Source organism: Oncorhynchus mykiss, chromosome 9, assembly GCF_013265735.2.
Source record: "Oncorhynchus mykiss isolate Arlee chromosome 9, USDA_OmykA_1.1, whole genome shotgun sequence".
NCBI classification, from domain to species: Eukaryota; Metazoa; Chordata; class Actinopteri; order Salmoniformes; family Salmonidae; genus Oncorhynchus; species Oncorhynchus mykiss.
The window spans coordinates 54,537,582-54,551,398 of NC_048573.1; the positions used below are offsets into that span (position 1 = coordinate 54,537,582).

Sequence of the window (13,817 nt, forward strand, 5' to 3'; positions counted from 1 at the left end):
CTGTGCTCCTGTGTCTTCTCACTGGCCTAGGGGACAGAGCGCTAGGCGGTCTCATATAAAGATTTTCTGCATTTTCACTATCACGTGCACTTGCCAGTCAATAGTGTCATTATCCCCAGCTCAGGCTCAAGAAAAAGTTTCCCTCTTAAAACGAGTATCAGTTTAGAGCAGAGTGACAGAGAGGGCGGCCAGGTGGCAGCTGAGGCTGAAACTAACAAGAGGTTAACGATTGAGAGAAAGTGCTTAGGAAGCTCTTCACCGTGTTAAAGATGCATGTGCAATTGTCGAGGATGAGAAAGAGAGAGAGAACACAAGAGCGAGAGAGGGAGAGAGAGAGAGAAAGAGAGAGATAGCTCTAAGTGCTTGATAGGGATAGCATTTATCTCTCCCACTTTTAAAACAAACTCAAAACTCCACTATTTATCAGTAATGAAAAAGTGTCTTTAATGCAGAAGGTGAGAATTATGCGCATGCATATGTGTGAGTTAAGGGAACACCCAGAGTGTGAGAGAGGTGGAGACTGAAGCTAGTTGGGAGAGAGGTTGAGACTGAAGCTAGTTGGGAGAGAGGTGGAGACTGAAGGTAGTTGGGAGAGAGGTTGAGACTGAAGCTAGTTGGGAGAGAGGTGGAGACTGAAGGTAGTTGGGAGAGAGGTGGAGACTGAAGCTAGTTGGGAGAGAGGTGGAGACTGAAGCTAGTTGGGAGAGAGGTGGAGACTGAAGCTAGTTGGGAGAGAGGTGGAGACTGAAGCTAGTTGGGAGAGAGGTGGAGACTGAAGCTAGTTGGGAGAGAGGTGGAGACTGAAGCTAGTTGGGAGAAAGGTGGAGACAGGGCCTAGCTAACTGCTAAGTGGGATAGAGGTAGATCCAAATCCAGCGAAGTCTCCACCTCCAGTGTCCTCTCCTAGCTTCTACACAGCACCGCAACTCTCCCTCTCTCCCCTCTGCCACCATATGCTGTTAACGTCTCGTTAGCATCTGCGCTAATTAACCAGACAGCTGCTAACGAGAGGGAACACGCATACATCAATCCCCTAGCCCTCGCCATGGCACGCTTGTCTGTGAAATTATCTTTAATTCCACATCCTGGCTTCATTAGGGGGTAATTGTACACTCTTCCAAGAGGGAGCGAGGGAGAGTGAGAAGAGAGAAGGTCCAGTCGAACGTCACACCCACTCAGCGCCTAATGACCGCAGGCTAGAACATGTCCATCAAAGAAATAATGACACTAAACAAAATAATGAAATAAAAAGAATGTCTCTCGTTGGAGCCTTAAGCAGACCGTGCCCACCGATGCCTTTACTGCTGAAATGCTAATAGTGTGCTAACTAACTACTATCCTCATAAAGCAATTATAAACAGGAGATGGGGAATATCTTTTTGTTGGTTTGACGGTGGACTTACCTTTAGGAACTTGTACAAGAGGAATGTGAACCAGTTGGTCAACATCTTCTCAGCGACAGATTCCGTTCTAACATTGAGATAGAAGACAAGAGGAGAATAAATTAGGCATGATAATTAAATAATCAACTGGAAGAAATTGCTGCTCTACCTCAAAACTAACCACGAACAAATCTGGTTTAAGGCGAAATTGACAAAAGCCAAGCTGTGATACTTCCATGAAGAAAAACATACTTTATTCTCAACGCAAACAATCAATCTTCATTAAAAACAGACAATTACCATAATTGGGTAACTTCTCTCATTAATCATAAACCTGTCGCCTAAACGAATGAAGAACCCTGAAACGTCCCCCAGACGAGGAGCAATTAAAATCCACTGTAATTAGTGGACTTTATTTCTCCTAATATCCAAAGAGGAAACCTGGGCAAACAGTTTGCTCCTCTTCCATTTCCCCTTTCTCCTCCCCCTACAGCGGCTAGAAAAGCTACTTTCTCTCCTTAATTCTCTAGTTAATCTAAATTATAAGGAGGCACAGGGAGGACGGGTGATAGGAAGACAACTTCTCCAAAACACCCTTTGATTTGGCCATCTTGGGTTTAAGTCCTCCATCTAGGCTATGATTTGAGAGAACACAGAAATACAACATGTTTTACTGTGTATATAAGAGTAGTAAGACAAGAAGATCATCAAGGCTCTCAGCCACCCGAGCCACGGCCTGTTCACCCCGCTACCATCCAGAAGGCGAGGTCAGTACAGGTGCATCACAGCTGGGACTGAAAAACAGCTTCTATCTCAAAGTCATCAGGTTGTTAAATAGTCACCACTAGCCAGCCTCCGCCCAGTACCCTGCCTTGAACTTTAGTCACTGTTACTAGCCAGCTACATATACACTATCGTTCAAAAGTTTGGGGTCAATTAGAAATGTCCTTGTTTTCCATGAAAACATACATTAAATGAGTTGCAAAATGAATAGGAAATACAGTCAAGATGCTGTCCTGAGCAAGGTAATAAATTATGATTTTTAATTGAAATAATAATTGTGTCCTTCAAACTTTGCTTTTGTCAAAAAATCCTCAATTTATAGAAATTACAGCCTTGCAGACCTTTGGCATTCTAGTTGTCAATTTGTTGAGGTAATCTGAAGAGATTTCACCCCATGCTTCCTGAAGCACCTCCCACAAGTTGGATTGGCTTGATGGGCACTTCTTACAGTCAGTCAAGCTGCTCCCACAACAGCTCAATAGGGTTGAGATCTGGTGACTGTGCTGGCCACTCCATTAGACAGAATACCAGCTGACTGCTTCTTCACTAAATAGTTATTGCATAGTTTGGAGCTGTGCTTTGGGTCATTGTCCTGTTATAGAAGGAAATAGGCTCCAATTCAGCTCCGTCCACAGGGTGGTATGGCATGGTGTTGCAAAATGGAGTGATAGCCTTCCTTCTTCAATATCCCTTTTACCCTGTACAAATCTCCCACTTTAACACCACCAAAGCACCCCCAGACCATCATATTGCCTCCATCATGTTTGACAGATGGGGTCAAGCACTCCTCAAGCATCTTTTCTGCATCTCACGAATGTTCTTCTTTGTGATCCAAACACATCAAACTTGGATTTGTCTGTCCATAACACCTTTTTCCAATCTTCCTCTGTCCAGTGTCTGTGTTCTTTTCCCCATCTTAATCTTTTATTTTTTAAATAGTAATTTACAACATTACCAATGTCTACACTGTATTTCCGATCAATTAAATGTTATTTTGATGGACAAAAAAATGAGCTTTTCTTTAAAAAACAAGGATATTTCTAAGTGACCCCTAACTTTTGAACATTAGTGTATACACCCTATCGGTTAAATGTTTTAGAACACCTACTCATTCAGGGCTTTTCTTTATTTTTTTACTATTTTCTACACTGTAGAATAATGAAATAACACATTTGGAATCATGTAGTAACCAAAAAAGTGTAAAACAAATCAAAGTATATTTTATATTTGAGATTCTTCAAATAGCCACCCTTTGCCTTGATGACAGCTTTGCATACTTTTGGCATTCTCAGTGCCTTCAGAAAGACTTGCTGGGCTCAAGAAACACGAGCAATGGACACCAGACAGGTGGAAATCTGTCCTTTGTTCTGATGAGTCTAAACTGGAGATTTTTGGTTCTTTGCATGTGTGGTTCCCACCGTGAAGCATGGAGGAGGAGGTGTGATGGTGTCTGGCTGCTTTACTGGTGAAACTGATTAATTTAGAATTCAAGGCACATTTAACTAGCATGGCTACCACTGCATTCTGCAGCGATACGCCATCCCATCCGGTTTGGGCTTAGTGGGACTATCATTCGTTTTCCAACAGGACAATGATCCAACACGCCTCCAGGCTGTATAAGGTCTATTTTACCAAGGAGGAGGGTGATGGAGATCTGCATCAGATTACCTGGCCTCCACAATCCCCCAACCTCAACCAAATTGAGAAGGTTTGGGATGAGTCAGATGGCAGAGTGAAGGAAAAGGAGCCAACAAGTGATATGTGGGAACTCCTTCAAGACTGTTGAAGATGTTTGAGAGAATGCCAAGTTTGTGCAAAACTGTCATCAAGGCAAAGGGTGGCTATTTGAAGAATCTCAAATCTAAAATATATTTTGATTTGATTAACACTTGGTTACTACATGATTCCATAATCAAATCAAATCAAATCAAATTTTATTTCTCACATACACATGGTTAGCAGATGTTAGTGCGAGTGTAGCGAAATGCTTGTGCTTCTAGTTCCGACAATGCAGTAATAACAAGTAATCTAACTAACAATTCCAAAACTACTGTCTTGTACACAGTGTAAGGGGATAAAGAATATGTACATAAGGATATGTGAATGAGTGATGGTACAGAGCAGCATAGGCAAGATACAGTAGATGGTATCGAGTACAGTATGTACAAATGAGATGAGTATGTAAACAAAGTGGCATAGTATAGTATAAAGTGGCTAGTGATACATGTATTACATAAGGATACCGTCGATGATATAGAGTACAGTATATACGTATGCATATGAGATGAATAATGTAGGGTAAGTAACATTTATATAAGGTAATGTGTTATTTCATAGGTTTGATGTCTTCACTAGTATTCTACAATGTAGAAAATAGTAAAAAATTAAGAAAAACCATTAAATGAGTAGGTGATTGGGCCACCTGTGGTAAATTCAATTGATTGGACATGATTTGGAAAGGCACACACCTGTGTATATAAGTTCCCCTATATAAGGTCCCATGTCAGAGCAAAAAAAACAAGCCATGTCGAAGGAATTGTCTGTAGAGCTCTGAGACAGGATTGTGTGGAGGCATAGATCTGGGGAAGGGTACCAAAACATTTCTGCAGCATTGAAGACACCCAAGAACACAGTGGCATCCATCATTCTTAAATGGAAGAAGTTTGGAACCACCAAGACTTCCTAAAGCTGACTGAGCAATCGGGGGAGAAGGACCTTGGTCAGGGAGGTGACCAAGAACCCAATGGTCAGTCTGACAGAGCTCTAGAGTTCCTCTGTGGAGATGGGAGAACCTTCTAGAAGGACAACCATCTCTGCAGCACTCCACCAATCATGCCTTTATGGTAGAGTGGCCAGATAGAAGCCACTCCTCCGTAAAAGGCACACGACAGTCTGCTTGGAGTTTGCCAAAAGGCCCCTAAAGACTCTCAGACCGATTCTCTGGTCCGATGAAACCAATATTGTACTCTTTGGCCTGAATGCCAAGCGTCAAGTCTGAAGGAAACTTGGCATCATCCCTACGGTGAAGCATGGTGGTGGCAGCATCATGCTGTGGGGATGTTTTTCAGCGGCAGGGACTGGGAGACTAGTCAGGATCGAGGGAAAGATGAACGGAGAAAAGTACAGAGAGATTTTTGATGAAAACCTGCTCCAGAGCACTCAAGACCTCAGACTGGGGCGAAGGTTCACCTTCCAACAGGACAATGACCCTAAGCACACAGACAAGTCTCTGAATGTCTTTGAGTGGCCCAGCCAGAGCCCGGACTTGAACCAGACCAAACATCCTCTGGAGAGACCTGAAAATAGCTATGCAGCGACGCTCCCCATCTAACCTGACAGGTGTCCCAAGCTTGTAGCGTCATACCCAAGAAGACTCGATACTGTAATCGCTGCCAAAGATCCTTCAACAAAGTACTGAGTAAAGGGTCTGAATACTTATGTAAATGTAATATTTCAGTTTTTTATTTGACATTATGGGGTATTGTGTGTAGATTGATGAGGAAAAAAAAAATCAAAATGTGGAAAAAGTCAAGGGGTCTGAATATTTTCCGAAGGCACTGTACACACACACACACACACACACACACACACACACACACACACACACACACACACACACACACACACACACAGTACATATACTTATACTCCGGACTCCGACATTGCTCGTTTTAATATTTCTATATTTCTTTTTACTTTTTTATTTTATTTTACTTTTTAGATGTGTGTATTGTTGTGTATTTTTTTAGATATTACTGCACTGTTGGAGCAACAGTAGGAACTCAAGCATTTCGCTACACGCGCAATAACATCTGCTAAATATGTGTATGCGACCAATAAAATTTGATTGGATTTGAACAGTATTAAAAAATGTGTTAGAACGGGCAAATGTGTGTGTGTCAACAGATTAATGTGTGAGTGTGTCAACAGATTAATGTGTGAGTGTGTCAACAGATTAATGTGTGAGTGTGTCAACAGATTAATGTGTGAGTGTGTCAACAGACGAATGTGTGAGTGTGTCAACAGACGAATGTGTGAGTGTGTCAACAGACGAATGTGTGAGTGTGTCAACAGACGAATGTGTGAGTGTGTCAACAGACGAATGTGTGAGTGTGTCAACAGACGAATGTGTGAGTGTGTCAACAGACGAATGTGCGAATGTGTCAGTGGGTGAGTGTGTGAGCGTGTCGACAAACAAGTGTGTGAGTGTGTCCATCTCACCGGCGCAGCAGCAGCTTGGGGTGGTTCTTGCTCTCTAGGTTCTTGTCGATGAGGTCAGAGAGCAGCTGTTTAAGGACCCCCGTGGCGTACTCCATCTCCCCCTGCAGCGCAGTCATGATGAGCGACGCCACGTTGCCACGGTCACGCATGGAGAAGGAGCGCTGCGCCTCCAGGGTGCGGATGAAAGTCAACAGGAAGTGCTTCTTGGTGAGGAGCTGGCCAAACAGAGTCAGGGCCTTCTCCTGGTTGGCCTGGACCTGTCAACAACAACAGCATCAGACCAGGGGACTGGCTGTCACTTACACGTGTTGTCAATGTAATATATAAATACGTAAATATTTTGAAGTAGGGCTAATGGAAATAGTATAATGTACATAAATGGAGTAAGGCTATTGTAAATAATACATTACGTAAGCATACATTTATATCAAGCATGACTATGTCATGTATACAAGGCATGGGATGTTGCCCTATGAAGGAAATACATTGTTATTATTACATTCATGACCCTAGTTGCTTTTAAAGCCTGCAGTGCATTCTATCTTAGGAGCTGCTTCCTCAAATACCTTATGATCAATTTGCCATAAGTTGTCAGCAGAGCACAGGAGGAAACAGAAAGGAAAGGGAGAGGAAGAAGGGGGATGCACTGAGGCATAGAGAGGAGAGGGCCTGTGGGTCGGGGGTGGCTGGGTGAGAGGCGAGGAGAGGGCCTGTGGGTCGGGGGTGGCTGGGTGAGAGGCGAGGAGAGGGCCTGTGGGTCGGGGGTGGCTGGGTGAGAGGCGAGGAGAGGGCCTGTGGGTCGGGGGTGGCTGGGTGAGAGGCGAGGAAAGGGCCTGTGGGTCGGGGGTGGCTGGGTGAGAGGCGAGGGGAGGGCCTGTGCAGTGCTGTGCGTCAGGGTGGCTGGGTGAGAGGCGAGGGGAGGGCCTGTGGGTCGGGGGTGGCTGGGTGAGAGGCGAAGGGAGGGCCTGTTGGTCGGGGTGGCTGGGTGAGAGGCGAGGAGAGAGCCGGTGGGTCGGGGGTGGCTGGGTGAGAGGCGAAGGCAGGGCCTGTGGGTCGGGGGTGGCTGGGTGAGAGGCGAGGGGAGGGCCTGTGGTGGCTGGGTGAGAGACGAGGGGAGGGCCTGTGGGTCGGGGGTGGCTGGATGAGAGGCGAGGGGAAGGCCTGTGGGTCGGGGGTGGCTGGGTGAGAGGCGAGGAGAGGGCCTGTGGGTCGGGGGTGGCTGGGTGAGAGGTGAGGAGAGGGCCTGTGGGTCGGGGGTGGCTGGGTGAGAGGCGAGGGGGGGGCCTGTGGGTCGAGGGTGGCTGGGTGAGAGGCGAGGAGAGGGCCTGTGGGTCGGGGGTGGTTGGGTGAGAGGCGAGGAGAGGGCCTGTGGTGGCTGGGCGAGAGGTGAGGAGAGGGCCTGTGGGTCGGGGGTGGCTGGGTGAGAGGTGAGGAGAGGGCCTGTGGGTCGGGGGTGGCTGGGTGAGAGGCGAGGAGAGGGCCTGTGGGTCTGGGGTGGCTGGGTGAGAGGCGAGGGGAGGGCCTGTGGGTCGGGGGTGGCTGGGTGAGAGGCGAGGAGAGGGCCTGTGGGTCGGGGGTGGCTGGGTGAGAGGCGAGGGGAAGGCCTGTGCAGTGCTGTGCTGTGCGTTCGGGGTGGCTGGGCGAGAGAAGCTTGTTCCACAGGCTGCCATCTGTCACTTCTCATCAGCAACACTACAGCCCCCTCTAGACCTGACCCACAATCCGTCACTCTAACTCTCTCACACAGATGAGGCAGTGCTACTGGGTAGTGTCTCTTCAAAAGAGAGACAAACATCTAGTATATTCTGCAAGGCTTATGGCATAATGTCATTCCCAAACAACACCCAGTATGTGTTAATAAAAGGAAAAACAAGTCAAAGTACTGTCTTTGTCTTTATGAAAAAACACTTCTTCCTCCACTAACCTATCCCCTGGCCCCATCCACCCACCGACCTGTCTCCCATGATCCTCGTCTGCCCTCATAACTCTGACATACATTCAGTCCTGTAGACAATTGAGGACCGGCATACCATACACCATACAGTGACTCCACAGAATCTCTCTTCCTTCCACTACACAGCCTAATAAAGTGCCTCAATTTTCCTCAGCTGAGCTAAATGAAATTCCAGGGCCTCTGGGGAACAGGCTGGGTACTGTAGGTTGCTTTGGGGAGAGCAGCTACACAGAGCAATAAGGGATTGAGCCGTGTGTATGGACAGTTGATTACGCCTGGGACCCGAGGGGAAATTCGGTAGAAAAGAAACCCAGGCAAAACAATAAAGATGTAATCCCTCCCCTTTAGAAGAGCCTGTGGTTGACAAGGCAGGCGGTGGAGACAGTCTCTACACTGTATTCCGACAGACATTTGGATATATTTCATGGTAAACCAGGTGGGATTTAATGATTTACTTGTTTTTCCCACTGTAAAATAATATAAAATGACATACAAGTAATGTGTAATGACATTGATATTACATGCAGAAAAACATACTATGTGATGTGGCTAATGTATATAAAGTGGTATAGCCATAACATATAACCTAGATCATAGGTTCCTTTCATTAAGCAGCCAGAGTATGGGGTATAGATATAGGTAGATATAGAAAGATAGGTATAGATATAGATGTTCTAGTCTACATGCTGCGGTGGCAGTGGTGGTGTACCTCCTTGACCCGTACCTCCATCTCCTTGAGCACGGGGTGGTCCTCGATGCCAGGGAACAGGACCCGCATGGCGTAGGTCCTGTACTCCAGGAAGGGGATGCCAGCTCCGTCCAGCTCCTGGGTCAACTCATGGATGTCTGTCTGCAGCTCTGCAAAGGCTGAGGGAACACACAGAAAGACAGACAGACACAGCGGTTCGTAAGAATGGACATAGAAAGGATATTCTGGATGTAGCGTATCTTCATTACACTGTGTTGCACAGTGTTAATGTCACCAGCAATCATCTACCACCGCACCAATTGGCTTCTAGAAAAAGACAGTCGGCTAGGCAATAAAATAGGATGTTGATTTCATTCTTCAGGCTTTCTGAAATTGAATCCATACTTGCTGGAAATTGGAGAGGAGAGCGAACCAGAATAAAATAATTACAGAAAAAGAGAGAGACGGAAAGAGAAAACAAAGTTCATCTGAAAGAAAGTCAATTAATTGCATGAGTGGATAATTAATAAAGGAGCAATGCGTTTCATGCATCATTTCCTCCAGCTGTTATTGGCCTGCGTCGTCTGCTGGGACTCTAATAGTAGAGTAGATCCTCCCTCTGTGGGGGCTTCTCTACTTCTACATACATTACAGCAGCCACGTAGATATTATACACATCACATTCCTACAGGAAAAAGGCAAGAATTCTATCAAAAATGAGAGGAGAAATTAAGGTTTTATTATCATGGACAACATACACGGTCCGTTCAGTATGGGTCCAGTTATTCATAGAGATAAAATAACTATTTAAATATTGTACTATTTAAGTGGAAGGGTCGGTTTCCTTCTACTTTTAACGATTGGATAAAGGAAGTTATGCAACACCTCAAGCTAGAGAAAAAAAAACTACTCCGTTAGAGGGATCTGCAATTACATTTAATATCTGGCAACCTTTCCTATCCTTTCTGGAAGACATGCCCCCAGCTAATTTCACAGCTCCATAAACCAACCCAAATTAGAATTTGTATCATTATATTTTACTTAATATCTTTGTATTATTTGTACTGTTTGATTATATTACTCATTGTATATCATGCCTGCTTTAAGTCTGGTTTTGAGGCTCTGTTATAGCATGGGGGGGTTGGGTGGGGGGTTTGGTTTGGTAGGGATCCATGTGTTTTGCCCTCTACCGGTTCTGTCTGAACGGAACAGCAGCTTTACATGAATCACTCTACAATGCCCGCCTGTGTTATCTGTATAATCATAAAAGATGACAAATAACAAATAAAAGAGGCAATAATAACTATTTTAAGTTATTATTTAAGAATTGTCAACATAAATTGCTGGCAGAAAAGATGACTGGCTATGTCTAGACGTTCCATTGATTGAGTAAATAAAATAATTGTTCTTAATTCTATTGAGTTTGTTGTGTGTAAGCGCTGAGGCAAAGCCACCATTGCATCCAGCAGAGTAAACTACACAGGCGATCTTCTCCCTGTCCACAGTTGCAGCAGCATCTAATCTGTTAATGACTCATTAGCTGTGTGACCGTTTGTGTTGTCTGTGTGTTTGTTTGGATTACACTGCTCTCTGATGGCCCTTCCAGCACGGTTCACTGAGCTCCACCTCTCCTATCATTCAGTCCTCTCCCCTGCTGACTGACACTTAGTGTGACACGCCCAGCTCCCCGCTGCCAGGCCCGCCCCACAGTCTGCTGGGGCATGGGGCGGGGACACAGCAATGCTCCACTTCCTAGTGGAGCTCACGGTTTCTACACCAAACCTTCCAGCTACACAGACAGAGGTGTAGAATACTGTCACTATCTGGTGCTGCTGGTCTTTCAACAATGCTCATTATATCAGGTATACAAGTGGAGTAACAGCAGCTTTACATGAACCACTCTACAATGCCCCCTGTACTGTTCCATCTGACCCCACATAGTCCCTCTGTTCTCTCTCTCTCTCCCTGCCAGATTTCTCCTCCCTCTATCTCTGTATCCCTCAGTGTTTGGCCACAGGCTGTGCTGTGGGCTGCGACTGACAAGGTTGTGACCCTCCGGACATCCAGCCACAGATAATGGCCAATTAGTCTCCGTCCATCTCTCGGAGTACAGCAGGCAGGCAGAGCCCAACGCAGCAGAGAAGCGTTGCACCGCACAACGCCACAACACCAACAGGGTTGTCAGCACAACACAAACGCACACACTCACACATTCTGAGGATACCGCGGCCACACCACCACAACAGAGCTTCAGGCCGGGCATCATCCACACCAACATGTTACCATGACGACTAGACAGAGCGCAGCTACAGGATAGTGACATATCCACATAGAGAGTGATTATAAAATAGAGAGACAAAGAGAAAGAGTAAAAGAGAGAGAAAGAGAAGAGAGTGAGAAAGAGAAGAGAGTGAGAAGAGAGAGAGAGGGAAGAGAGAGAGAAAATAGAGGGAGAAGAGAGAGAGAGGGAAGAGAGAGAAAAGATAGAAAGAGAAGAAAGTGAGAGAGAGAGAAGAGAGAAAAGAGTGAGCATTTATAGAAATTTACACTACCGTTCAAAAGTTTGGGGTCACTTAGAAATGTCCTTGTTTTTGAAAGAAAAGCACATTTTTTGTCCACCAGTCTCAACGTCAACAGTGGAGGCAACTCCGGGATGCTGTTGCAAAGAAAAGGCCATATCTCAGACTGGCCAATAAAAATAAAATATTAAGATGGGCAAAAGAATACAGGCACTGGACAGAGGAACTCTGCATAGAAGGCCAGCATCCCGGAGTCGCCTCTTCACTGTTAACGTTGAGACGGGTGTTTTGCGGGTACTATTTAATGAAGCTGCCAGTTGAGGACTTTTGAGGCATCTGTTTCTCAAACTAGACACTAATATACTTGTCCTCTTGCTTAGTTGTGCACCGGGGCCTCCCACTCTTCTTTCTATTCTGATTAGAGCCAGTTTGCTCTGTTCTGTGAAGGGAGTAGTACACAGCGTTGTACCAGATCTTCAGTTTCTTGGCAGTTTCTTGCATGGAATAGCCTTCATTTCTCAGAACAAGAATAGCCTGATGAGTTTCAGAAGAAAGTTATTTGTTTCTGCCCATTTTGAGCCTGCAATCAAACCCACAAATGCTGATGCTTCAGATACTCAACTAGTCTAAAGGCCAGTTTTATTGCTTATTTAATGAGAACAACAGTTTTCAGCTGTGCTAACATAATTGCAAAATGGTTTTCTAATGAACAATTAGCCTTTTAAAATGATATACTTGGATTAGCTAACATAACGTGCCATTGGAAACAAGAGTGATGGTTGCTGATAATGGGCCTCTGTACGCCTATGTAGATATTCCATAAAAAAATCAGTTTCCAGCTACAATAGTCATTTACAACATTAACAATGTATACACTGTACAAAAACAAGGACATTTCTAAGCGACCCCAAACTTTTGAACGGCAGTATATATATATATACACTGTGTGTATAGACAGAGAGAGATAGAGAGCGAGAGAGAGAGGGAGAGAGAGAGAGAGAGGAGAAAAGAGTGAAACATAAAAAAAAAAAAAAAAAAATGCATATATATATATATATATATAGAGAGAGAGAGAGAGAGAGAGAGAGAGAGAGAGAGAGAGAGAGAGAGAGAGAGAAACAGAGAGAGAGAGAGAGAGAGAGAGAGAAAAAGAGAGAGAGAGAGAGAGAGAGAGAGAGAGAGAGAGAGAAAAAAAGAGAGAGAGAGAGAGAGTGTGTGTGTGTCTGTCATACCTTCTTTACATTCAAGGGCCACTCTGGACTCCAGGTTGTCCATCTGCAGCTGCAGGCGTTTCAGGGTGCGGTCAGCATCGCGAGACTTCCTCTTGTAGGCGATGAGCACAGCGATGATGACCAATAGCAACAGACCACCACCTCCCCCGATGCCGATGATGGCGGGCAGGGTCAGCAGGCTATCTGAGTAGATCTGGAGAGTACCAGGGGAGTACTCGAACCCACCCACCCGGACCTGAACACACACACACACACACACACACACAGAGAGAAACACGTCACAGAGTGTAATCAAACAAAGCAATCACTACAGTTAAAGAGACTTCCCCTCAGGAACCAAAGTCATTAATGGGAGTAAAACACTGGGAATGGGTTCTAACAAACAACATTTACATAAACACAGCAGGTCTGACAGAACCTATTACTGGAATATCTCAAATCAAGGTATTCAGTGGGGGGTTGATAAGGGTTTAGATGAACTATGATTACTGCACTTTAAAGTAGAGCCTCATCAAGTTAACACAGCCAAAGAATGTTAGACTTATAAAATTGGGTTGTTTTGGTTCAGGTGCTAAAAGTTCCTCCTGTTGATGACATAGGTTCGAAACATCATCTATTTTCTTTTAGAAACCGGGTCGTTCGAGCCCTGGATACTGATGGCCGTGGTATAAGAGACAATATACCATGAGTATGATGCAAAACTACTTGTTTACTGTTCTAATTACGTTGGTAACCAGTTTATAATAGCAATAAGGCACATCGGGGGTTTGTGGTATATGGCCAATACACCACAGCTAAGGGCTGTGTCCAGACACTCAGCGTTGTGTCGTGCATAAGAACAGCCCTTAGCCGTGGTTGTTGGCCATATACCACACCCCCTCGGGCCTTATTGCTCAATTGTATTGACAAGGAAGGAACTGAAGAGAACAAAAAAACATAAAGGCCAAATACATTTCTTAGAAAACTCGCAGGGGGCACAGCCACCAACACACAGTTGTGCATCTGAGGGAGCAAACAAAACAACACACCCACACACTC

The 13,817-nt window shown here is 45.2% G+C and overlaps 1 protein-coding gene across 2 annotated transcripts in view; it reads right to left on the bottom strand.

The window, feature by feature from the left end:
* plxna1a (plexin A1a) overlaps positions 1 to 13,817 on the bottom strand; it is a 279,597-nt gene that overhangs the window by 19,373 nt on the left and 246,407 nt on the right. The window contains exons 20-23 of one of the 2 annotated variants that reach the window (XM_036988338.1): positions 12,780 to 13,014; positions 9,050 to 9,207; positions 6,387 to 6,643; positions 1,404 to 1,470 (exon numbers count right to left, since the gene is read on the bottom strand). In XM_036988338.1, the coding sequence (XP_036844233.1) occupies positions 1,404 to 1,470; positions 6,387 to 6,643; positions 9,050 to 9,207; positions 12,780 to 13,014 (717 nt within the window). The remainder of the gene's footprint in view (positions 1 to 1,403; positions 1,471 to 6,386; positions 6,644 to 9,049; positions 9,208 to 12,779; positions 13,015 to 13,817) is intronic. The other variant, XM_036988339.1, reaches the window with a different exon arrangement.